The sequence below is a fragment of the Gracilinanus agilis genome, chromosome 1 (assembly GCF_016433145.1).
Source record: "Gracilinanus agilis isolate LMUSP501 chromosome 1, AgileGrace, whole genome shotgun sequence".
In the NCBI taxonomy this organism is placed as follows: domain Eukaryota; kingdom Metazoa; phylum Chordata; class Mammalia; order Didelphimorphia; family Didelphidae; genus Gracilinanus; species Gracilinanus agilis.
In genome coordinates this window covers 475,080,270-475,107,350 of record NC_058130.1, presented here as the reverse complement: position 1 = coordinate 475,107,350, position 27,081 = coordinate 475,080,270, and the positions used below count along the sequence as shown (strand labels likewise).

The 27,081-nt window shown below is 37.1% G+C and overlaps 1 protein-coding gene across 1 annotated transcript in view; it reads right to left on the bottom strand.

Annotated features, from left to right (window-relative positions):
* The window catches only part of PHLPP1 (PH domain and leucine rich repeat protein phosphatase 1), a 284,553-nt gene that overhangs the window by 16,197 nt on the left and 241,275 nt on the right, over positions 1 to 27,081 (bottom strand). The window contains exons 13-14 of the mRNA XM_044665749.1: positions 26,390 to 26,552; positions 11,393 to 11,523 (exon numbers count right to left, since the gene is read on the bottom strand). Of these exons, the coding sequence (XP_044521684.1) occupies positions 11,393 to 11,523; positions 26,390 to 26,552 (294 nt within the window). The remainder of the gene's footprint in view (positions 1 to 11,392; positions 11,524 to 26,389; positions 26,553 to 27,081) is intronic.

Genomic DNA, 27,081 nt, shown 5'->3' with positions numbered 1-27,081 from the left:
GGTCGACATGATAGATATTCATGCAGAAGAGAATTATCCATTGTGAACATCTATTCCTATTGTTAATAAGTTCTTTGGATTTTTTCTCTTAAAGCTTTATTCAAATGGCAACTTATTCTCTCCACTATTGCCACTAGTATATATACTTTTCCTCTAGTCTAGGTGATTAAAGAATACATGAATCACAAATGCTATTGCCAGAGGAAAATCCTTGAGTCAGATTCCTATTTCTTTTTACAGCAAGGCTAGGTAGAAGGTATACATCTCATTCCAGATTTTCAATCCTGTTGTTACAGTTCTTCTGGGGGGGTGGGGTAAAAAGATAGCAGTGGCAGCTTTTTTACAAGACTGGTCTGTTTTTTTAAACACTACTTCTTGTGTAACCTTTCAAACTTCTCAAGTGGGAATAGGCAGAATGTTTCTTAAAGACAAAACCTTAAGATTGAAGTTTTTAAACTATTTTCTTTTGTAAAATCCTGTTCCTTTTCAAAAAGGCACTAAGTCCATCATACAAAGCAGAAACTTCAAAGAAACTAGTGCCTTTCATTGGTCCAATAATAAAAGAAGAAAAAAAAAAACCAATAAAAACTTCTTTTAACAATCTCTTCTATTGAGAATGCTGTAAACTCCAACTGCCCCTTTTTAGAGAAGCTGTTTTTCCTTGTCCTTTTCCTACCATGTGCTGATGACTGCTTTGGCCCTGGAACTCAATTTGATAACACTTTTAATTGAGATCTTCAAATTAGGGTCCAGCTAGTACAAATAAGAATAGATATGTGCATTTGACCAGGCACATAAAAATAAGCAAACCAAATATTCAAAGCCCCTAAGTAACACCTATCCTAGATAGTCACTTACATTTAAATGGGAGCCAGATGCCAGAGTTGTCAGAAGATTAAAGGTTCATTTTCTGTTCCGAATTTAAAACACATCTAGAATTTTAAAAATATCAGTCTGCAGATGATACTTCTATACTCAGCAATAACTGTTCAAATTATGCAAACACTGAAAGTAAGCTCATTCCAAAGAGAAGACTGGTTATAGCAAATAATTTTTAAGAACTCAAATGCACAAACAATTTTACAGTTAAAAAATATCCAGGCTCACAGCTTACCACAAAACGCCAGAGTAAACAACTCAAATTATTTACCTCTAAAGAAGTTAAACGTGGCTTCCTTAGAGAGAAGGGTAAACATGGCCAAGCAATAAACAAGCATAGGGCACTGATTTGAGATGGAATATTTGAGTCTCAGCTCCATTTACTAGCTTCATAACTGTTAGCAAACTAACTTAACCTCATCTGCAAAATAGGGATAATTATAATTTTATAGCTTCCCTAACAGGGTTGTTGTGAGGGAAGTGCTTCAGATGCTATAAATATGAACTGTTGCTATTATGACCTCAAAAACTGCGTAGCTAATATTTAAAACTGGAATGTGATGCACTTTTAATGATAGGAGGACACAACCATAACAAAATCTAGGAAGAATCTGCCTGACAAAGGAATGAAAGCCATGTGAAATTTGCTTTGAGCCTAGTGATGGGGCCCCTGGACAGAGGTTGTTCCCATGAGTAGCTGTAGCATGTGGATTATTTCTTTTTCAAACAACTTATACAAGTATTTTGCACATTAGAACTTATGATAAAAAAATACTCTAATTCAATCTTTAGTCCAAGACCTTATCATAAGAGGTTTCTGGTCTACAAAAACTTGATACCAGATTTCTCTCTGATCTTTTTTGAGGGGAAATGGGTACCAGAATCCACTTGGAGCTACATTTTTATCTCGTGTTTTGAACTGATGAAGTTGGAATTGGACCATTACCTTTGACAGAAATTTCAAATCCTCTATAGCTGATACATCTCAATTGAGAGATTATCTCATTTCTTCGGGCTAGTATTTCCAATGAATACTAAATGTTGTCACTTGTTTTCTAGAAACTTAAACAAACAATCATGAATCTTCTCAGTCATGTTTTCCCTTTACTGGGCTTACATTATTGATAAAGAATGTAGGAGTAAGTATTTCATAAAGCATTCACTGATAAAGAATTTGGTGCTGTATTTCCCCAAAGTTTTCTCAGTAAGAAGTATCTGTAAAGAATTAAATGAGGTTCCTATAAGATCTGGTAAGTACCCTCAATTCCCACCAATTTGAACTAGAAACATATCATTCAATTATTGAATGAAATCACTTCAATTTAAATCCAGTAAAAACCAAGACAGAAAATTCCAATGGGATGGGTGTGGAGTACTGAGAAAATGGGACACGGATACAAATATTGGAACCGTTAGCATTATAAGACTTAAGAGTTGAAAAGAGTATTCCAGGGGCCCATTTAGTCTATTCCCCTATTTCATAGATAAGAAATCTTGAGCCCAGAGAGATTAAATTACTTGCCTGAAATTTATAATATACCACACTCTGATTTTAAAAAAGAGAAAATTAGTCTAATTTTAAATTCAGGATACCAAAAAAAAAAAAAAAACAACCAAAAAACCACACCTTATTTTGTATTAATGAGGCAGAAGTTATTTACAATTTCATTGTAATTCCTTACTATTTAGACTGCTACCATTCAGGTCCAGAATTCCACTACTTCTCAAATGGACAATTGCAATTATCCACCAAATAATCATTCTAGACTATAGTCTCTTTCTCCTCTAATTCATCATTTGTATAAACACCTGACAAGTCAATTGTCCTAAAGTGCAGTTTCAATCATGTTATTCTGTTGCTCACAAAGCTCTGGAATTAAATCCAAACTCCTCAATCTGGCATTCAAGATTCTCCATAATTAGCCCTGTCCTAGCTTTCTATCCTTTCATTATTTTGCTTTCATCCTATATCCAAAACCTCATGTCTTAAAGCCCAGCCAGTCAAACTACTTGCTATTCTGCTTATGAAGTATTGCCTCTTCTCCCCAAAAGGTTTTCAGCCTCTATAATCTTCTCATGCTCCTTTCTCTGCCTAGAATGTCCTTTCATATGCTCCTGCTGAAATATGCTTCAAATGCAATATTCCTCAAGAAACCTCTCCTGATCCCCACTATCCAAGCAATGAGATTTCTCCCTTTTCCAAGCCTTCCCACCATTTCATTTGTAGCACTCTGATAGAGGGCTGGACGTAGGGTCGGGAAGACTGGAGTCTGTATTATGCCTCTAATACTAAAATTAGCCATGTTATCTTGACCAAGCCACTTTTTCATCTTCCATTATTTCATCTCTAAAATGAGGATAATATTAGCATCAACTTCCCAGGACTGTTGAGAAGTTCAAAAGAGGTAACACATGTTAAGTGCTTTGCTACTTTTAAAGACTATATAGATGTTAGCTAGCTATCATTATCATCATCATCATCATCATCATCATCATCATCATTTGCTAATTATTTTTTGTTAATTGAGAAGCACATATGCTGGAAGGAGGAAGAGAATTTGGAACTGAAAAAAAAATTTTTTTAAGAATTATGTATAATAGAAAGTACTGAATTTGATACTAATCCAACAGAATCTATTAAGCCCTGACTATGTAAGCGGCACCATGCTAGAAACTGATATTCATCTTCAACAAATCCATGTCCTCTTGAAGAGTTTATGTCCTACTAAGCCAGAATACCTGGGTACAGGCTTTGTCTTTGCCTGTTAATGGCTGTGTAACCTTAGTTAATTTATTCAGATGCCTTGAATCCCAGCTTCTTGTAAAAAGGTGATCATAAACCTCAGAGCCTTGTGAGGATCCAAAGAGAGACCATGAAAGTGCTCTATGAACTGCCTATGTCTATATAATTGCATTTTAAAATTTTACATGTACATATATTTATACACACAATCCGTATATTTGTATGTATTTATTTATCATATATTTACAAAACACTAAAAATTCTATACAAAAGAATGTTTAAGATATTAATGTTGTTTTCTTTGTACCTCACAGGACTTCTCATGGATTGTTTTAACCTAGAGTGAGGTAGATTGGTCCTTTATTAGCCTATAAGCATCATGAGCACAAAGCTTTCTTAGTAAATCTCTGTATCCCCTAGCTTAGGGCCCTGCACATAGGAAACACTTAAACATTTCTTAATACACTACAGCAGAGAACAAGCAGACTCTTAAAAAGAGAAAAATGATCTGTAAACTTTCTTGATTACATATTACTATGCCTCTCATTCCACATTCTGGGAAGCAGCAATATCTATGTCTAAGGTGTAGGTCAGCCGAGTTAAGTCTTGTAAGAATAGAGAAACTTGGGGCAGCTGGGTAGCTCAGTGGATTGAGAGCCAGGCCTAGAGACAGGAGGTCCTAGGTTCAAATCCGGCCTCAGACACTTCCCAGCTGTGTGATCCTGGGCAAGTCACTTGACCCCCATTGCCTACCCTTGCCAATCTTCCACCTATAAGTCAATACACAGAAGTTTAAAAGAAAAAAAAAAAAGAATAGAGAAACTTACTTTTTAAATGATTTAAAAATTTAAAGTAAATCTCATTTTTGTGGAGAAAATTTTAGCAAAATCCCAAATCTTTGTAGATGTTATAAAATATTATGACTTTTAAAAACTACACTATATAGTACATGAGGGAATATATTCATGTAACCTTTTTTTTTAAGTGAAGTTAGATATAGTAGTTAAAATAAGCCACAGTGGAGATCTAATTATATCATAGGTTTAGAACCTAGTCACTTTATCCAAAGGGAGTCAGGGCTGAATTCCATGAGAATCATGTTAAGCAAAGTATGATTTCACTTCTCAAAGTACTTCTCAAAATAGGGACTTGCATTAGAGAGAATAAGATTACTAATATTAATTTGTTAAAAAATACAGAATGTTAAGCCTTTTGTTTTAACAAAACAATTTAAATATCAGGAGTGATACTGTCACCTGCTATCCTAATAAAGTGTGCCAGAAATATCTGCCACGTATTTGAGATTAATTTGCTGAACTGATAAGATTTCACCTGTTTACTAATTTCAATTAAATATGTTTCATCTAGCTTTTAAAATTAAAACACATTATAATTTTCATATCTGGAATAATTAAAGTTTGAATAATTGAGTTTAAAACATGATAAAGGCATTTGAAAGTGAAACAACTCCTTGAAATGTAAAAAATATATATTAAAGTTAGGGAAAAGTAAGATATTTCTCACTAGTCATTTAAGTTAAATCCATTATAGTCATCAGTGATGATATAGCAAGGAATGTACTTGGCAAGCCTAAAGCATAAACAGAAAAGAAAAAAGGGGACACGAGAGAGAGAAAAGAAAAGAGAAAGAAAATGGAGGGGGGGGGAGGGAAAGAAAAAGGAAAGAAGGAAGAGAAGGCAATCAATTTCAACTAACCACTAAATATTTATTAAGCACCTACTATATGCCAAGCATTGTGCTTAGTGCTGGGGATAAAAAAAGAGTGTAAAAGATAGTTCCTGCCTTCAAAGGGTTTACAATCTAAATGGGGAGCCAAAAAGAGGAGGAATGCAGGAAGGGAGGGAGAGAGAGAAAATGAATATTCAGCACTGTGTATGGAACACAGTAGGTGCTATATAAATTGAGGGTGGTTTAGTGGTACAGTGCCTATAGTGCCAGGTCTGGAGTCTGGAAGACCTGAGTTCCAGTATGGCCTCAGACAATTACTAGATGGATAACCCTGGGTAAATCACTTAACCCTTGTTTGCCTCAGTTTCCTCATCTGTAAAATGAGTTAAGAAGGAAATGGCAAACCACTCCAACATCTCTGTCAAGAAAACCCCAAATGGGACATTAATGCATTGCTGGTGGAGTTGTGAATTGATCCAACCATTCTGGATGGTAATTTGGAACTATGCTCAAAGGGCTATAAAAGACTATCTGCCTTATGAACCAGTCATAGCACTGCTTGGTTTATACCCCAAAGAGATAATAAGGAAAAAGACTTATACAAAAATATTTATAGCCGCACTCTTTGGGGTGGCAAAAAATTGGAAAATGAGGGAATGTCCTTAGTTTGGGGAATGGCTGAACAAATTATCTGTTGGTATGGAATACTATTGTGCTCGAAGGAATAAAGAACTGGAGGAATTCCATGTGAACTGGAAAGACCTCCAGGAATTGATGCAGAGTGAAAGGAGCAGAACCAGGAGAACACTGTACACAGAGACTGATACACTGTGGTACAATTGAACATAATAGACTTCTCTACTAGCAGCAATGTAAGAATCCAGAGCAAGGTTGAGTAAGGGACTTATGAGAAAGAAAACTAGTCGCATCCAGAGGAAGAATTGTGAGAGGAGAAACAGAAGAAAAACAACTGCTTAAAACACATGGGCGGATGGGGATATTATTGGGGATGTAAACACTAAGTGATAACTCTATCCAACTATCAATAATATGGAATTAGGTCTTAATCAATGATACATGTAAAACCCAGTGGAATTGTGCGTCAGCTAAGGGGGGGTTTGGGGGAGAGGGAAAGAACATGAAACATGTAACTATGGGAAAATATTCAAAATAAAAATTAAAAAGAAAATAAAAAAAGAAAGCCCCAAATGGGATCACGAAGAGTTGGACACAACTGAATGACAATAACAAATTACATGATGAATGAGAAGAAATTAACAGATGGAAGACACTAGAATTAAGAGAGATTAGAAAGACTTCCTGCAAAAGCTGGGATTTTAGTTGGGCTATGGAGGTCAGTAGTCAGAAAGGAGGAAGAAAAACATTTTACAAATGAACTTTAATATAGTTTTTTTCTAATTCAGTATAAAAGTTTCTTGGTAGTTTGATAGGTATGGCACTGAATAAGTAAATTAATTTGGGTAGGATTATCATTTTTATTATGTTAGCTCATCCTACCCATGAGCAATTAATGGTTTTCCAGTTGTTTAGATCTAGTTTTAATTGTGTGGAAAGTGTTTTGTAGTTGTGTTCATATAATTCCTGTGTTTGTCTTGGCAAATAAATTGCTAAGTAATTTATATTGTTTAGGGTGATTTTTTTTTTTAAACCCTTAACTTTCGGTGTATTGTCTCATAGGTGGAAGAGTGGTAAGGGTGGGCAATGGGGGTCAAGTGACTTGCCCAGGGTCACACAGCTGGGAAGTGGCTGAGGCCGGATTTGAACCTAGGACCTCCTGTCTCTAGGCCTGACTCTCAATCCACTGAGCTACCCAGCTTCCCTTGTTTAGGGTGATTTTAAATGGAGTTTCTCTTTCTAACTCTTGCTGCCAGGATGTGTTGGAAATATATAGAAATGCTGATGATTTATGTGGGTTTATTTTGTATCCTGCACTTTGCTAAAATTGTTAATTATTTCCACTAGCTTCTTAGTTGATTCTCTAGGATTCTAGGAAAAACATTTTAGACATGTAAGACAGCTGGAGAAAACATCTGTAGCCTAGAGATGGAGTGTCTTCTTCATGGAACTTCCAGGAGGCCAAAGTCACAAGACAGACGAGAAGGTGGTGATAGTAAGATGTAAGCAGGCTGGAAAGGTAGGAGGGGGCTAGGTTATGATGGGCTTTGAACATCAAACAGAAGATTTTTGCATTTGATCCTGGAGGCAATTGGAGGCCATGGAGTTTTATGTAGTAGGGATACTAACATGATTGGACCTGAGCTTTGGGAAAATCATTTATGGCTGAATGGAAGACAGACTGGAGTGGAAAGAGATGTAAGGAAGGCAGGATGGCCAGCAGGCTATTGGAATGATCCAGTTGTGAGATGATGAAGACCTACACTGTAGTGGTAGCAGTGTCAGAGGACAGGGAAGAGGAGTATACAAGCAAGGGAGCAAAGGTTAAACCAATAGGTCCTGACAACAGCTTGGTTATGAGGATGTGAGAGATACTGATGACAACTCTAAGTTTTGAACCTGAGGGACTGAGAAGATGGTATTGCCTTCTACAGTAATAGGAGAAAAAGGAAGAGGGAAAGGTTGAAGGGAAAGGCAGTGAGTTCTGTTTTGGACAGTTTCAGATGTTGACTGTTCATCCAATTTGAGATGTCTGAAAGGCAAATAGAGCTGAGATTGGAGGTCAGCAGAGAGGGAGGGGCAGGATACACAGGTTGGAGAATCTTCAGCACAGAGATGGTTATTTAATCCATAGGAATTAATGAGATCAAATGAAGTAGTATAGAAGGAGAAGAAAGTCAGGAAAGACTCCTAAAGGACATCTATGGCTAGAGGAGGTATGACCTGGATGAAGATCCAATAAAGGAGACTAAGGAGTGGTCAGATAGGAGGAGACCAGAAGACTGGAGTCCTGAAAACCTAGAGAGAAGAGAATATTAAGGAGGAGAGAATGATCAATAATGTCAAAGGCTGAAAACAGGTAAAGGAGAATGAGGGTGGAGAAAAAGCCATTGGATTTAGCAAATAAAAACTTGTTAGTAAATTTGGAGAGTAGTTTCAGTGGAATAGTATGCTTGGAAGCTGGATTGTAAGAGGTTAAGAAGGGTGTGAGAGGATACACAATAGAGGTACCTATTGCAGAGGACCTTTTTGAGGAGGTTTGACAAAAAGGGTAGAAGAGGTACAGGCTAATAGAAAGGATAGAAGGATCTTAAATAAGGGTTTCATAGAATGGATAAAACATGCTTTCCTGGATCATCTTGTGTGACCTTGGAAAATAAAAATATTAGGGAAATAATTAATCAAATGACAGTATATGATTATAATGTACTATAACAGATGATGAATATGAAGAATTTATGGAAACTGGGAAGATCTGTTTGAAATAATGCAAAGTGAAATAAGATGAACTTGGGGAACAATATACTTAAGAACTACACAATAATGTAAATGAAAACATTAAAAATTTCAAAACTCAGTTCATGCATTGTACACTCTTGGCTCTAGATAACTTATAAGGGAAACAATTCCATCTCTGCAGAGAGAATTTTTAGGAATAAGGTTATTACATATAATCAATACGATGGTGTATTTGGCTTAATTGTATTTTTGTTAAAGGAGAATATTATTTGAGGAAAGAAGATTACTGAGAAAGAAAGGAGATGAAATAAGCATCAAAAGGATATCAAAATAAATATTAAAAAGGAAAGCCACAATCTTTCTGGTTTTCAATTACAGCATTTTGAGAACTGGCATAATACCTGCCTTTCCCTACATCACATGAATGTTGTCAGAAAAAAGATGAATTGGCAAAGCACTATAGATCAAATCTTAATTATAATATGAGCTTACTTTTAACTTTTTAACTTTTAACCAGTAACCATTTCTATGGGGGAAATCCTGATGAAATGGCAGTAAAACACAAGGGATTCAAGTTTAAACAGAATTTTTGACCATTTAACCTAATGAAGTTTAACAAAAAGTTGATTTGCAAGAGTCCAAACAATTTTGGAGTAAATGAAGAACAGTTCAACATTATTGCTAAATATCAGATAGTGCCAACCATGAAATGTTTATTTTTCAATAAGGTTTCCTCATGATATTTATACACAGTGCACTCAAATTAACTGACCTGTATAATACAAAAACAAAAACAAGTGATTCTGATGACTCAAAGATATTAGCTGTTTGGATGTTCTTCAAGAGATCTGAAGTTTGGAGTCTTTCAGGTAAAAAATACTTTTAGCAGCAATTTTTGCAATTAGATCTCATAAAGATTTTGGTACTAAAAAATTCAAGGGTTGTTTTAAAAAAAAATTATGTTTGAGATTAACTTTATTCCAAGTATTACTTCTTACTTAGTGAGAAGAATATGGCTATTATGACAAGAGATCTACAAATGGAAATAATACTGAATATAATACTTTTTAGGAGACTTCATAACAAATTCAAAATCTACCTCTCTACATGATGTTAGCCAGCATTCTAGGGAACTGTTAATAGTTCTTTGCATTTTCATCTTAAAAATGAGTTGTTTTTTAAATTAAGTGTTCAATTTATAAAATTCTATAAGAATCATAGAACTATTTAATAAAAATTTTTCTAACATATTACATATAGTAACTTAGGACCACTAGAAGTAAAATTGAAATAGAGAGAGACAGACAGCATAGTCTAGTAGGTAGCAAAATGATCCTGAAATCAGGATGACCTGGGTTGGAATCCTGCCTTGGACACATATTGGTGGTGTGACCTCCAAGTGACTACTTAACTCTGTAGCCTTCCAGGCATCATACCTACCAATGGTAGAAGAAATTGCCTATATCAATGAAATCACAGGTTCATTTACAATCTTTGTCCCTACGAAATATATTTGTGTTTCGTCTTTATCTGAGACATGGTATTCAGAACAACATCTGTGGATGTTTGTTTCATCATCAGATTTGATTATTCTTACTTTTATTTTTTGTGTTTTCTGATTTTACCCAATTATCCATAATTGGCCATTGATAAAAAAAAAGTAGAGTAAAATTTTTTAAATACTTAGAATATAAGTGAATGTTGTTCATTTTAAGTCAAGCTGAAAGATCTTGCTGTGTATTTTTTTTTCTTTCTGACATTATCCTTTTTTTTTTTTCTCCCTAGAATCCCTTAGAATTGCTTCATAGAATCTCAGGGGACTGTGTAAGACAGTTTTAAAAACACTAGTCTAATCCAACTTCCTCATTTGATAGATGAGAAAACTGAGGCTCAGAATTTAAGTGATTTACCTAAATTTATAGAAATAATTAGGAGCAGAAAGAACCTATTTCTCCTTACTCTCAGGGTTAGTGTTCTTTCCTCTTTAAAAAGTCAATAGGCTTTGGATGTGTGCAAAAGACAGCTTCTTCTTCACTCAATTATGAAAAAATGAATCTAAACTGGCATTAAGAATAATTAAAATAATTCAATTGGAGGTAAAATTAGAGAATATCACCTTGTAGGCTTTTCCCAAACCAAAGTACATAAATGATATAGATACAGGAAATAGCATGGTATTACTGTACAGAAGGGCTTCAAAGTCAGGAAGACTTGGTTTAAATTCCAGCTTTATTAGATGTTTGGCCCCTGAAAAATCAATTAGACTCTCTCTGAACTAAGTAGCTAAGACTATGAGTCTCAGAGAAAGTACCATCATATTGCTAGAAGGCATTTTCTCACCTATGAGTTCCCTATACACCTGAAACTACTGCTCCAGTTCTTATTCCATATGATAAAGATGGCATTAAATAAAAGGAGTTTTCTTTCTTTTACTAATGTAATGGATGGTGGTAAAAATTATCCTAGGACTCATTCTTGAATGTAAGTGTTTCTTAACTACATGACAACTGCATATCTATAGTAACTCTTCCACTATGAAGTGCCATCTTTCAGATCTACTGGATTTCCAATTTGCTGCAGAAAGAGCTCTCAATGAATCTTAGGTAAGAAAGTAATGACGGATCTTGGTTTTCTAAGCCAATGTTTTTTATTGGGTTGGACATCTCATGGCTTTGTGGATAATTCTGCAAGGAAAACTGCACTTACTTCAACAGCTCCAGGGTTTTGTGATCCAGGGCAAGTCGAGGGTTTCCAGTCAGGTCTAGTTCTTGTAACTTTGAAGGCAGGTTTTCGGGTAACGTGACTTCACTCAGCTCATTACAGCTCAGGTCCACACACTGAATGAACAAGAGAAAAACAGTTAAGGAGGGGGAAGAATGTGGAAATAGTCCAGCTCAGTCACGAGGTCCTGCCCTTTTCTAACTAATTAGGCCATGGGTAAGACCATTCAGTCCTAAAAGAGGCTGAATATGGAAAGATCAGACAGTTTACTTATTGCTCTGCCATAAACCTGCGAAGCAGCCTTTAAATTAATTGCAATGAAGTCAAATGCAATGTAAATACTTTTTTGCTTTTTCCCTCAGATCACAGAATCACAAATATCTTGCCATACATTCTACACTCCTCTTTTTTTTGTTGTTGCTATATTTTAATGGAACATCAAGAAAAATATTTTGAAGAGATCAGATTCTCTACTGCCCACACAATCTTTGTAACTGTTTCAGTTGTGGCTACAAGTAGGAAACTATCAAAATGCAACTTATAAAAGACTTTGTACTTTAAAAGAAACATTCACAAGGAGGGAACTATCTATTTGCAAAATGAAAGCTATATTAAACTGTCCAGTGAAATACAGAGGATAAAAGTATTATCTGGATTTGCCATTAAATGGGAAATATTAAATCTGGCTTAGAAAATTACAAATTAATATTATTTATGCTGTGTTATATTTTTATTTATTTTGTTAAAATATTTCCCAATCAAATTTTAATCTAGCCACAGTGCAGAGTTCTGTTTGAGTTTGCACGTCTGACTTAAGCATCATTCTGATAAACTGTCTCTATTTTTTTTAAACAGATGAAGAAAATGAGGCTCACAAAGGTTACATGCCTTGCCTATAGCCAACATAGCACAATGGTAGGATTCAATTCCAAAACTATTCTGATTCAAGGTCCAATGCTTTTTACATTACACCTATCAGTGTCTTTTGCTCATAAAAGCAGTAAATGGATACTTATTGAATTGAATGAGTATGAATACAATGAAACTAAAAATGGAGTATAGTATATAGCAGAATAGATGAGAAAACAAACCTCAAAATAGAAGGGACTAAAGGATTCTTACTTGTAACTGATGAGATTATACTGTCCAAAGCATAGACAATTTTGGTATAAACAATGTCTTTCAGGAATAAATTTAAAGACCAGAGGAGAAAAAATAAGAAAAAATATTTGTATGGAAAAGCTAAAGAAAATTCTGATAATGAAATATAAACACACACACACATAAGCATTTATAGAAGAGAAATTTAAAAACCCTAAAAATTCTACCATTGGCACTAAAAAAATATGATCTAATATTTAGGGAAAAAAAAAAAAACCAAAAACCTTACGATAAGTTCAAAGTTGTGCTGGACAAGTTATGAAAATACCATTTCTGGGAATGAAGCCATTTCAGTAAACAAATTTAATTGGTATGCAGCTGAGGAGCTACTTAAAATCAGTTCATACATCTACTCTAGGTAAGGCAATTCTGAGTCTTAGTTTGGTAAAAATTAGGATGATATTCTTGGCACCATCTACTTCAGTCCTCCTGAGGACAGTCCTCCACAGTTTATAAAGTTCTATATCAATGTGAATTCTTATTACTCCTGCCACTTTTGTACATTTCAAGAGAGTTCTATTTACTTGGTTAGCAAACTTCACAGAGACTCAGGCATCTCTCTACTGTGGATATAGCAACTTAAAGCTCTGATGACAGAGAGAGGCTTTGTCTTAAAGAATCCATTTGGGATCTAATTCTCTCATTTTACAAATGAAGAAACTGAGGCCTGACAGTCAAGGTAACTTGCCTAAAGTCACCCAGTTTGTTGGGAGTAGACTCTGTTCCGTCCCTTTCTGCCCACCCCCGGGTCTCATGGTACCTTGCATGTTAGGGCTCAGTCAATAATTATTAGTGACTGATATTGACAGTTTCCAGAGACAGCAGTCAGAAAGAGCAGTACCCCATTATTCCTTCTGCCTATGATACATAGGATCCTAGATTTAGAGCCGCCTGGGGCCACAGAGGTCATCTAGCCCAATCTCCTCATTTTTCAGATGAGGACACTAAGGCCTGAAGAGCAGAAATGACTGGCTCCCGGCCATACGACTAGTAAATGGCAGCACTAAGAATCAGATCCAGATTTTCTGAGGTCCAATCCAACCTTCTAACCATTACATAATACTGCTTCATTGTATTGAGATTTCTTTAAAATAGAAACAGTTTAAAAAAGAAACAGGGCTTAGGAAGTATCTAATGCTGAATTTGGATGAATCTTGGCTAGCAAGCCCTGCCCAATAACAAGCTGCAAACCCCACCCAAAGATACTTTTGCCAATAATTAACTTTCTATAAAACAAACTTCTGGCATGTCTAAACCCAAATAACCCAACCCCCACAAAAGTAAGACAAGCTTTGGGGTTGTGAAATGATTCCTGGATCAGATCAAAACTTACTCCTGCTACCCCTTTATATGTTTAGATAATGGTACTGTATTAACATGAATTCAAGTTTTGTATGCATGAGAAGAATATTTCAAAGAAACAGTTGTGTAAATGTATAGCTTAAGAATGTATTAGAAAAGCTACAATATTTTACTTTGTTCTGATTTATTTTCCTAATGTTTGACACACTATCACCTCCATTACCAAAAATGTTACAGTGTGTTTCCTACTACTCAGGGTACTCTGTATCAGTTTAGGACTCAATCTGTCTCAAAATCTCATCTGAAATTCTTATATTCCCAGACATGAGCTACCTTTGGTTCCTTCATCATTGCAATGGCTCATGTATGGAATTGTCATCCCCATTTTACTTCCTGACTGAATTTCTTTCCACTGTTAGGGCCATCCTCATTCTATACAATCAAGCTATGATTCAGAGCAGAACAACTTTTTGTCTTTTTTTTTGGAGCTAGAGGCCATTAATTTTTACTTTGGATTTAGAAGAAACAAATCCCCACATGGAATTTTTTCCTTGTAGGAAACCTTACTTTTGGCAAAAGAAAACAAATAGTCATATAGGAAAGCAAGGATATCTAGAGAAAAATCCGAAAGGCAGAGATGAAGAAGGTGCACATTCCAGGCTAAAGAGGGGTCAGCATGAATCTGCAGAGCTAAGAGATAACATACCAAGTTCTGAGGATGGTTAGCAGACCAGAGGGAATGAAGTGTAAAATGCATGGAAGAGAGGAATAATAAAACACAGGGCTTAACCCCATCATTTTACAGGGGAGGAAACTGAGACCTAGAGAGGAAAAGTGGCTCATCCAATGTCACAGAACTAGCAAATAGCTAACTTGAAACTTAAACCCAAGTCCTCTCTGGCTAATGGTAATAATAATAACTAGCATTTATATAGTGCCTACTCTGTGCCAGCCATTGTGCCAAGTGCTTTATAAATGTCTTATTTGATCCTCACAATGACCCTGGGAAGGTAGGTGTTATTTCCATATTTCAGTTGAGGAAATTGAGGCAGAAGTTAAGTGACTTGCCCAGAGTGCCATGAAGCTACAAAGAGTCTTTTTGCTCAATTTGCTCCAGGCTCAGCCTTCTAACCAATGCACCAAGAGAGGGTCTCCTTCCTTCTAAGGGAGGTAACATGGAGCTACATTCTTTTGGAAGGGGAGAACTATGGAGAGACCTTACACAGTAAGAAGAGTGCTGGATTTGGAGTCAAAGTACCAAAGTCAATCAGTCAATAAATATTTAATGTTCACTGTGGGTCAAGCACTCTGCTAAGGGCTGGGGACACAAAGAAAGCCAAAAGACAGTCTCTGCTCTCAAGGAATTCAGTTTAATAGGAGGACAACATAAAGTCAAGCAAAGATAAATTTCTAAAAGGACAAATTTGAAGTAATCAACAGAGGGAAGGCACTCAGACTAAGAGATGGGCAAAGCTTCCTGATAAAGGAATGACTATGCAACCTGAAGGAAGCAAAGCGGCAGAGATGAGGAAGTAGAGTCTCTGGCCTGGAAGAGGACTGGAAGGCTGAAGGACAGAGGGGACAGCACAAGTTAGAGTTTTAAAATTCAAATATTTGATTTTGTAAGTCACAGGGAGCCACTGGAGTGGATTGAGTAAGGGGGAACAGGGATAAGATGGTCTTCCCTGTACTGTAGGAAGACTGGATAGCCAAGGGAGGGATGGACAGAGTGAAAAGTGATGTACAGGGAGGCAAAAAGAAGGTGACAGCCACTCCAGAAAAGTTTATAAGGAAAAATAAACTGATAGGCCCTGGCAACAAATTGGATGGGGGGAAGGAAGAGTAAGAAGTGAAGGGCTGCACCTAAGGTTGTGAGCCTGGGGGACAAGGAGAATGCTGGTACAGTCATGAAGAAGTGGGAAAAAGGAGCAAGTTTTGGGAGGAAATATAATGAATTCAGTTTGGGGGGTGTTGAGCTGAAGATGCCTACAGTTGAAGATATCCAAAAGGCAGCTGAAGACTGGAGGCTACTTAAGTTCATCTGAGAATGACCAACATAGAGTTGATAACTAAATCCATGAAAGCTGATTAGATCACTAAGTGAAACAAAGAGGGAAAAGAGGGCCCAGCATAGATACTTATGGGACACCTAAGATTCTCCAGTGTGACCTAGATGAAGATTCAGGAATCTGAGAAGGCAGAGGAAGAACCAGGAAAGGGGAGGGTCATGAAAACTTAGAAGAGAGTATGAAGAAGAGGCTGCAGAAAGGTCAACAGGGATGAAGAATGAGAAAAGGCCATTTAATTTGGCAATGAAAAGATTATTGGTAATTTGGGGAGAGCAATTTTTGGTCAAATGATGAGGTTGAAAGCCAGAGAGAGTTAAGAAAAGACTGAGAAGAAAGGAAGCAGAGACATTTATTATAACTGTTCTTCTAAAGGAATTTATACATAAAAGGGAAAAGAGATATGGGATAAGAGCCAAAGGGTGTAAATGAGTCAATTGATGGGTTTTTTTGTGGGTATAGAAGACATGGGCATATTTGTAGATATGACAGCAAGGAAGCAGTCAGCTGACAGGGAGAGATTAGAGATAAGTGAGAGTGTGAGGAGGATGAGGCAACCTCCTGGAAAAGAGGGGATAAAGTGGGATCTCTTGTGTATAGAGAGGGATTTGCCTTGGCAAGGACAGGCTTACCTGGTTACATGGGACGAGGAGAGGAGAGGAGGATATAGTAGAAGAAAATATCTAGTTGAGGTGAGATAAGTAGGAGAGAAGAAGAGGAAGCTCTTGGCTAATGACCTTAATTCTTTCAATGAGAATAAGGTTCTCAACTAACAGGGTTTATGGAGAGGGAGCTATGAAAAGTTTAAAAAGGGATGAAAAAGTTTGGAAAAGTAGCTGCAGTGAATAGGATAGTGAATCAAATAGGAAGATGCAAAAGGAATGCCTTGCTGTAATGACTGCTCAGTCAAGATTACATGACATACATTTAAAGTGTTGGAAGATAACTTCTCTCTCCATTTATGTTGCTTTGCAAACGTCACCCCTCAGTGACCTGAGGTCAAAGATCAGACAGGCCCTTAGAGAATGGAAGTTAGAGAACCCAAGAACCAACAAGACAGGAAGCTGATTCCATAGGCACTGCTCCCCCAGGGTGGCCCAGGCAAATTAAGGAACTATGGTTGGTTCTTGAGATGCAACATGTGAGAGCTAGTAGGTGGAGAAAACAGCTTATAAGTAGAAGATGAGGAGATCTCAAGGGGCTTCTGGCTGGAGCGAGGAACCTGAATGAACCTTTTTTTTTTTTTTTAACCCTTAACTTCTGTGTATTGGCTCCTAGGTGGAAGAGTGGTAAGGGTGGGCAATGGGGGTCAAGTGACTTGCCCAGGGTCACACAGCTGGGAAGTGTCTGAGGCCAGATTTGAACCTAGGACCTACCTTCTTCTAGCCCTGACTCTCAATCCACTGAGCTACCCAGCTGCCCCCCTGAATAAACTCTTGGTGGTGTTGAGCTTCAATCCATCATGGCAGCCAATAGAGTAGTGAGCTAAGTAACTCTCTACCCTCTTTCCTACCTTTCCCTCTCTTTATTGCTACTACTTTGATTTAATAGTTATTAAAGCGACTAGCAGCCTCATAATTTAATTTTAATTATTACAATAGTGAATCTAGTCAACATAGTTTCATTATTTTCTCCAGCTTTATTCAGCAGCATGTGAGTAGAAGAAAAGGCAGAAGATGGTAGGAATGTCCAGGGATGAGACCTGGCAGGGCAAGACTGGCAAGAGGATATGGGAGCAAGAAGAAGACAGGAAAGTAGAAATGGTTCACTATTGGGTCAAGATAGGGAAGGGAAGAAGGTGTAGCCATGACAGGGGTGATGGCTTGGGTAAGAACTAAGATATCAAAGGATTGAGGGTTATGGTGTGAACAAAGAACAGGGGGTTAGGGTTGCAACGTGGGAGGAGAGGAGGAATGACAACAGATTATGATCAGATCAGGGAATTTTAGAGTTCATGACTATGGAAGTACAACATTTTGTAAGTGATGGCAAGATCAAGAATATGATTATCTCTGTGAGTAGATGAAGAAGGGTAGAGGAATGGATCATGGGAAATGAGCAAGTTGAGAAAACTGGGAGGTTCAGTGTTTGAGGGAGGGCACAAATACACAAATATTTGAATATATGTAACATATAACTGTGGGTATACATTCCCCCTGTATGTACATATATGGGTGTGTATTTATACATGTATATCTGTGTACATATGCCCTAGGATGAAGGCATGAGGCCAACACAACTGATCTTCCCATCTTTGTTCAAAAGAGTTCCTATAAAGTTGAAGCCACCACCTCTCTATGAAACTCATTCCAGTTTTAGAGGTCTCTGCTTGTTACAAAGTCTTTCCTAACATGAAATTTCCTCTTTGCACTTTTTACCCAATGCTTACTAGTTCTGCCTTCTATAGTTAAGCAGAACAGATAAAACCTCTCCCTGTTCCACGATAGTCCTTCAAATACATGAAGGTCATTATCATATTCCTCCTAAGTCTTCTCCAGGTTAAACATCACAAGTTGCCTCAATCCTCATATGGCATAAACTTGAGGTTTTTCATCATTCTGGCTCACCCTTCCTGAGACACTCTTTGACATAACCTAGTAGATAGCACTCAGAACTGAACACAGTACTTCATATTTGGTCTTCCTTGGGAAAAGTAATAGGGGGGATTATTCTCTCCGTGGTCCTGGACACCATGTCTCTCTCAATGAGGCTTAATACAATATTAGTTTTTCTGACTGTCAAATCACACTATTGACTCATATTGAATTTACAATGAGTCATTCACAAGGCAAAAGGTCAAGTTCTATTTTTGTTAATACTTCTCCAAAATTATTAAAAATACAAATTAATCTACATGAACACAAAGATGCTATGAATGGAAGGCCTTTTAATTGTTTATAAAACCATATCGACATTTCCTTTACATCGTTCTCTTCATCTAGATATTAAAGGCATATTCCAATTTAAAACAATGGCAGTGGAAAATCTTTACTTAACATATATTTTAGAAGGATTTCTTACTTTATAAAATAGGATTCCTTCCTTTAGGTAGTGAGCTCACCTAGTAAACTAAAAATGACTTGCTTTTCAAAAATTCTATTCACATGCCATTTTGAACAATACGTCTGTGGTATAAACTTGAGGAATGGATATTTTTCAGGGCCAGACTCACTAACCCATAGTCTTACTAGTATAACTCACTCTCTTTATAACCTAGGAATTTACAGAAATTCACATTTTGAATTTGTAGACTCATAACTTCAAATATGTTGAGTCAATTAGTGCCACCTATAGCAACTATTTTAACTTTATTTAACATATCCATGAAATCAATTTTCAAAAAGTCAAAACTTTTAGACCAATCATTTTAATCACAAATTAGATTAGAGGAGAGAGGATCTAGCTCAAGATTTTAATTCTTTAAGGCTTCCTGTGAAGAGATGGGGCACACAATAGCTACAAACTAGAACCAAGCTACTTTCCCATTGCATTCTGCTCCTTTTGTAAGGAATTCTTTTTGAACTGGACCTATGCTTTCATAGAGGTAAGGAATATCTGATGAGGAAACTCTTTCCATCAAAACAGACTAGCAAGTAAGTAGTGTACAACAATTTAGAATTTTGGAAAAATCAGAACTGAGAAGTTCAATGATTTGCTCAGGATTTCACAGTCAGCAGGTGTGGGCAATGGGACCTGATCTCAGGTCTTCCTGGATTGTCTGGGGCCAGCTCTATGGCTACCATATTGCCCTGCCTCTCTGACATACACTTAGTGTTTTCCATTTGGCAAAATGCATGCATTATCTCACTGGAGCGTCCAAAACAGCCTTGTAAGGCAGTTACTTCATCTACTAAATTTGTCTAGATCTATGACTTAATTGGTGTAGGTAGCTGCCCAATAAGAAAAAAAAATGCCTTTCTCCCTTCTGTGCAGATTGGCAACTGTCCATCAACTTCTACTCTTAGGGAGTTGCCAGGGGAACCAAGAGGTTATTTAATTGAAGCAGGGTCACAGAGCAAGCACGTGCCAGGGCCAAAGGGTAAGTCCAGTTCCTTCTGCCTATGAAGAGAGCTCTCTTTTCAATATGCCACATGGCCTGTCACAGGTCCTTTTTATTATAGATGTGTTAAGTAAGCGATTTGACTATAGTCATATAATTAGTGAGTAAGTACCAGAGGTGATATTTAAATCCAAATCTTCCAGGCTCTCAGTATAGTATTTTAACCCCTGAGACAAACTGCCTTCCTAACTGCACATTATGGATTTCAAACCAATTTGACTAATAGCTATTCTCCAGTCTCCTCCTATAAGGATTTGGAGGACCAGGAGATTTTTATAATCCTTCAGGAAGACTATAGATTCCTGAAGATCAGGGCTGCTTCATTTCATCTGCATTACCTGCATCTGGCACATGGCCTTGAATGCATTAGGAGATTAAAATCAGTGGTATTTGAAACAGCACCTCCGATAGAAGTGTACCTCGGTCTCTGGAATTTTTTTCCCCCTTTAAGGGGCAGCTCAGGGACCAATTTTTCATGAAGTTTCCCTTAACTCCTCTACTGAAAGCAATTTCTCCCTTCCCAAATTTTCTTAAAACACTTTGTCATTATCCCTCATTTGTCCCTATCATATCATCTAATATATTTATTTGCAAATATATTGTAATTCCCCATTAAGTGAAATACCTTATTAAACTAAGTTCCTTGAGGACAGAGACCTCATTTTTCATTCCTGTTACAAAATGTCTTAAAGATGGCAAGCCCCTGATAGGTAAATACTTGTTTGAGTTGTACTGAAAAGAATTAGCTTTATGAAGGAAATCAGGAGCAGTGCAGTGTTGGACTTAAAAGAGTTTGGGCTCCTCAATATCAACCCAACTTCAGGAAGTTACTAATTAGGCAAATGTAGCAAGTTATTCAACCCCTCAGAGGCTCTTTTTCTCATGAGGAAGTGTTTTTCAAACCTTTATGAGCTTTTAGAAATGTGAAGTTGTGGTCATTGGCATTATTGGCTGAGCTAGGTCTTTAGTGCATTCAAAACCTCGATTGATCTGCAACCCTCATCAGTGAAACTTCCACAAAAGGGGCCTCTCCTCCCACCGTGGTGACCTTATTTCCCATGAATTAACACCTTCTCCAACCAGCCCATTGCTCCCTGTCTTTTGTGTGTAGGTTTATGACCGAGATCTCTTGTTTCATCCTACTTCAGAGAAGAAACAAAAGGTGCTCAGTTCTCAGCTTCCTCCAGCCACTGTTCCCAAGGGCAGAGAACTCAATCCTCTCTTCCCTGGCTGCACCCCCAGGTTCTGAACTCCCGCGAGTCCCAACGTGATGCGTCTGCCCTTGACAGAGAGTGGTGAGTAGCTTAGAGCTGAATAACAGAAGCATCAGAAATCCTTCTTCTTCTCCTGAGGAGCCTGAACATTTTAAAGAGTACTACTGAATCCAGGAATTAAGTAATAAAGCCAGGGACACTGTTTTGAAAAAGTTACTAATGTGTTCTTTAAGTCTAAATCAGAGATTCTGTCTGCTCTATATGCCTGCCATTTCTTTCAGTTGCTTAAATTATATTTATACTCCAGCAGGACTAGTACACGATAGAATTTTGGCAGCAGTAATTATGAATCATGGTCCTTAGAAGCCTGAATTCTGCTGTCAAATCAGTAGTTCAAAACGTGTAGTGGCCAGGTGGCCACTGGTGATAATTTTTTTTTTTTAAAGCATGGCCCTTGGCCCAGTTCTGTTATCCATGGCTACTCCTCTGCTTAGTGCAATTCCAGGACAAAATAAACACGAGGATGAGTCTTAAGCACAAATCTGTACTGAGATCAGTTCTCCCTTCTGTACAGTAACTCACTGAAGTCTGACTATAATGCAGGAAGTGTCCCTGCACTTAGGACTTGCCAGAGGAAGCAGAAGTGCGACTGGCTCTATTCCCTGAGACCACTGCTGGGTTGGGCTGCTGCAAGGACCCCTGCAGGGCCCAGAGCTAGCCGGCACCCAGGTTACGGTTCATTAGCAAAGTCCTGGAAGTTAGGCTTTTTTTTTTCCTCCAATGACAGTTTTTACTCCTGCACACCTAATCTCAATCAACAGAATCATGCTGGGTCATCACTTATCAGATCACTCATTGGATGGCTCAAAAATGGAAAAAAGCCTTTGGGCTGAATTTAATTCATCTTAAAGCGGTGGATAAGTTATTGTTTTGGGGCTCACATATATATAGGGCTGGTTTGTCTTTTTTAAGCCTTTGCCATCTGTCTTAGATTCAGTGTGGGCTATTGGGAAAAGAGGGAAAAGAGCAGTTAAGGCCTAGGTAAGTGACTTGCTCAAGGTCACACAGGTAAGGTGTGTCTGAGGCCACATTTGAACCCAGGTCTCTAGGACTGGCTCTTAATCAACTGAGCTACTTAGCTTCCCCCAATGTTTGTCTTTTTTTAAGACAAACCATACAAACCATACAAAAGCTTGATTTGGGGACCTTTCCCTATACTGTAAAGGCAGCTACGTGGCACATAAAGCACTGGGTTTGAAGTCAGGAAAAGGAGTTCAAATCAGGCTTCAAACACTTACTAGCTGTGTGACCTTGGGCAAGTCACTTACCCCATTTACTTCTGTTTCCTTCACCATAAGAGGAATAACAGCACCTATACCTCACAGAGCTAATGGAAAGATCAAATGAGATAATATTTGTAAAGCACTTACTTAGCATGTAGTAGGCACTTAATAACTCTTATTTTCTCCCCTTCCCCATTCCATGTTCATCACAAAGCTATAAAAATCCATTTCCCCTTCATCTTGACAGCTGAGAATGGTTTAGAGAAATCCTAGAGAATGACATTATATCCTTATTCATCTTTACATTTTTTATAACCTCATCTAACCTTTTATAATTGAAACTGCCAAATTAAATTTCTTTAATATGATTTTTTACAACTGCTGCACTATATTTTCCGACACTTCCTGAAGAAGCCACCTGCCCTGAATCTAGGGTTTGTAACAAAAAATATATTTTAATTAAGACTGTTACATCTCTCAACTTAAGATTGATTTTTCTTACAATAAAAAAAAAAAGCAGGCTTTTAGAGTTTAGTTTACAATGTGATCTTTCATCAGCATATTTACAACTTGAAAGGAGGCTAAGTGGATAGTGGTGGGCCTGGTCTCAGACACTTACTAGTCTTAGTTTCTTCAAACCACTCTAATAACTATGTCCAGAAAACTGTAAATGGGATCATGAAGAGATGGACATAACTGAACAGCAACAAATTACTTTTCAAAATAATTTCTCTCTGGATGGTCTAAATAAATGTGCTTGTACTTGTTATTTTAAAAGTTGCTTTAGGTTAAAAGAACAGTTTTAAAAATACCAATTTAGAGTTTTTTAAAAAGCCTCCAATTCAATTAGTATTTATCGGTAATATGAAGAGATGGGAATTGATGATTTTTGAGGTTTCCTTCATCTCTGGGTCTATGATCCTAGGATCCATAATTGGAAATGCGCTAGGAGGAAACAGAAAGCATATAAAGGGAAACCTGGGGGATACATTGAGGACAAAAATCCAGGAGAGATGAAGAGCTTTGTTGTTGTTTAGTCATTTTTAATTCTGTCTTCGTTGACCCTGTTTGGGATTTTCTGGGCAAAGATACTGGAATGGTTTGCATTTCCTTCTTCAATTCATTTTACAGATAAGGAAATTGAGGCAAACAGGGTTAAGTGACTTGCCTAGGGTCACATTGTTACTAAGGGTCTGAGGCCGGATTTGAACTCAGGAAGAGTCTTCCTGAATCTCCACACCAGGCACTCTATCCACTGCAGCACCAAGTTGCCCTGATGTGGAGCTAGGAGAAAGCAAAGGGAACCTAATTAACATATGGCCAAATTTCAAATTTTTCCACAGTCATGTCCAAAAAAATTATAAATGTATTTCTTTACTAAGTATTTAAAAAATAAATAGCTTTTATTTATAAAATATTAACAAAAAAGCACTGTAGTTATGCTGTTAAAGGCCAGCCAAGGTAATAGTGTTCAAAAAACAAGTTCATCTTGAAATTTCCTTTTCCCTTCTAAGTGAGGTGTCACTCAGGAGCCTATAAATGCCAGGGTAACAATCACTCTCAGACACAGACCTCAGCAACTCCAGGGACTGATGGACAGCTGGAGAAGTCCTGGAAAGCTATAGCTGTCAGCCTCTTTCCTGTGTTAGAGAGGGAAAACCATGTATTGGAAGGCTCTACTTCCTAGACTTTGCTAAGTGTCAGCCAAAGATGGTTGTTCCATATCAATGGCTTGTACTGAGTGGTCATTTTGTAGCTGCTAAAAGTGAATTCTTAAAGATTTCATAAGAAACCTTTAAAAATACAGTAATGATATGTATTTTTTAAAAGCCAGTGTTATTAAGCTCTACCACACTCTTTTTATGGATAAATCTTTTTTTTTTCCCTTCTCCTGGGAAGAAATCACACTTTGCAGAATAAATATTTACATGATTAAATAGAGGAAGTTCTTGAAACAAATAACAAAAACAAGCTTTAGAAAGTCACTGCTAGCCTAAAGAAGTGTTGAGAAATTGTGACTCCCCTTTCCTCTTTGCCAGAGATGGGGGACTGTGGAAGAAAAGTGCATATGCTGTCTTGTGGGACTGATATGGGAACTGATTGTGCCAATCTGCTTTTTTCCCCTCCCTTTTTTGTTATAAGAGGTCCTTAGCTTATAGAGGCTAAGGGAATGAGGGGGAGGGAGGAGGATATATCTGGAAATGATAGAGACATAAAAGGCAAAATATACTAATAAAAGGGGTAGCTGGGTAGCTCAGTGGATTGAGAGCCAGGCCTAGAGACAGGAGGTCCTAGGTTCAAATCTGGCCTCAGACACTTCCCAGCTGTGTGACCGTGGGCAAGCCACTTGACCTCCATTGCCTACCCTTACCACTCTTCCACCTATAAGTCAATACACAGTATTGACTCCAAGATGGAAGGTAAGGGTTAAAAAAAAAAATACACACACACACACACACACACACACTAATAAAAATATTTAAACAAAATTAAAGTCACTTCCAGAAAAAAATATAAATGTATCGGAAAGAGATGGATTTAAGGGACCTGGGTTTGAATTCCAGCTCTCTCTCTTACTACCCTGAACAAGTCACAATTACTTTGGGCCTCTATTTCTTCATCTATAAAATGGAACAGGGCAAGAGGTAAGTCCTACTAGATGTTCTTAAAGGTCTCCATCAGCTCTCAAGCTTTTATCCTATGAAATTCAACTATATTCCTTTTTCAGAAAAGGATCTTGAGCCAAATCACTGAATCTCTCAGTGACTGAATCTCCTCTTTTAGAAAAGAGGCATAATCATAATACTTGTCCTTTTTAACTCACAAGTTTTGTTTTTTTTTTATGAAGATAAAAAGTACAGATGGGAGAGAACTTTGAAAAGCTAAAAAGTCTACACATATCCACTGATTACACACTGGATCTTCTTCATGCTGATTAAAAACTTTTTTTGCTGCTACTGAACAATTAAGGCAACCCTATTATCTTGAAGTTCCTACAGTCTAAGCTTCTAAACCAGGAATTTTAGCATAAATAAGTAATAAAGGAAATAAGAGCTTCAAGGGGCAATAGAAATTATTATCTAGGACAATTGTCCTATTTTAAAGTTGAAGAAGGAAAATTAATTCCCCTGATGTGAAGTATTTTGCCTAGGGTCACTTGAAGCTGGGAATCAAAGCCAGTTCTCTGAAGTCTCCATCTCTCTTAAAATCTCTCTGGGGCAGCTAGGTGGCACAGTAGATAGAGAGCTGGGCCTGGAGTCAGGAAGAATCATCTTTCTGAATTCAAAAGTGGCATCAGACATTTACTAGTTATGTGACCCTGGGAAGGTCACTTAACACTCAGTTTCCTCAGCTATCAAATGAGCCAGAAAACAACAAAGAGTCCAACATGAATGAAATGAGTAAACAACAACAAAAGTCTCTGTCACTTCTCCTCCTCTTTATGCTCTGTATCTGAGGGTCTCCCTTAGAATAGTATATACACTTTTAGCTTTTCAAAACACTTTCATATCTACCGTCATACTTGATTTTTATAACAAAATTAAGAGTCTCTCATTCAACTCAATTTAGCAAACCTTTATTAAGAACCTTCTGTATCCCATGCACTGTGCTCCCAGAGAAGTCATATATAATCTCAGCTTGCAAATGGAGAAATTGAGGCACTTGGTTCTATAATTTGCCCAACACCATAAAGCTAGTTAACAGAAGAGCTAAAAACCAGTTCATCCAGTTTTTAATCCAGTGCTCTTTCCATTTTACCTACATCCATAGAGAGAAAAAAATTCTTCATTCAAAGTAAATCAAAGAAACAAAATTTCAACTACAGATAATGGATGAAGAAATTAATTCATTTTTCATAACTTGAAATCCATCATTTAAGGGACCAGAAGACATACCTTGATTTCTGTTAGCTGCATGACTTCAGGGAAGACCTCAATACAATTTGAGTGAGCAATTACAGTGTGCATCCTCCGGCAGTTCATGATGGTAGTTGGAATGGCTTTCAGTTTGTTCCCACTGATATCGATTTCCTCCAGCTCCTCTAGTTTGGCCATTTTACTACAGTAAAAGTGAAAATCATGGGGATGGGGGAGAGAAATAATATAACCATTATAATGTAATTTCTCCAAAAAGTAACATATTACTAATGAGAACAAAAAAGGAATTGGACTAATTTATTACTTTTTTAAAGAGCTATTTAAGATAGAATGAATTATGAAATAATATGAAATAATATTTAATTTTATTTCCTCTATAAGTTTTCACTTGCCATCACCCTTTTTAAAACATATATTTGTATTTTACATATTTATATTTAATTATAATAACTAGTATTAATATAGTGCTTTAATGTTTGCAAAGTGCTTTTAATATATGTCTATTAAAGATCAGACTAGAAATTTCTCTCTGTCTCTGTCTCTCTCTGTATGTGTGTGTCTCTCTCCTCCCCCATATATAAAAATATATTTGCTTCAGGACTGAACTTTGACTTGTAGGAAAATCCCTAGTCAGTGGATCAAACCAACATTAGCTCATTTTCATTATTTGAAAGAATCCAACTGAAAGTGTGATTTTAGCTGTGTCACAT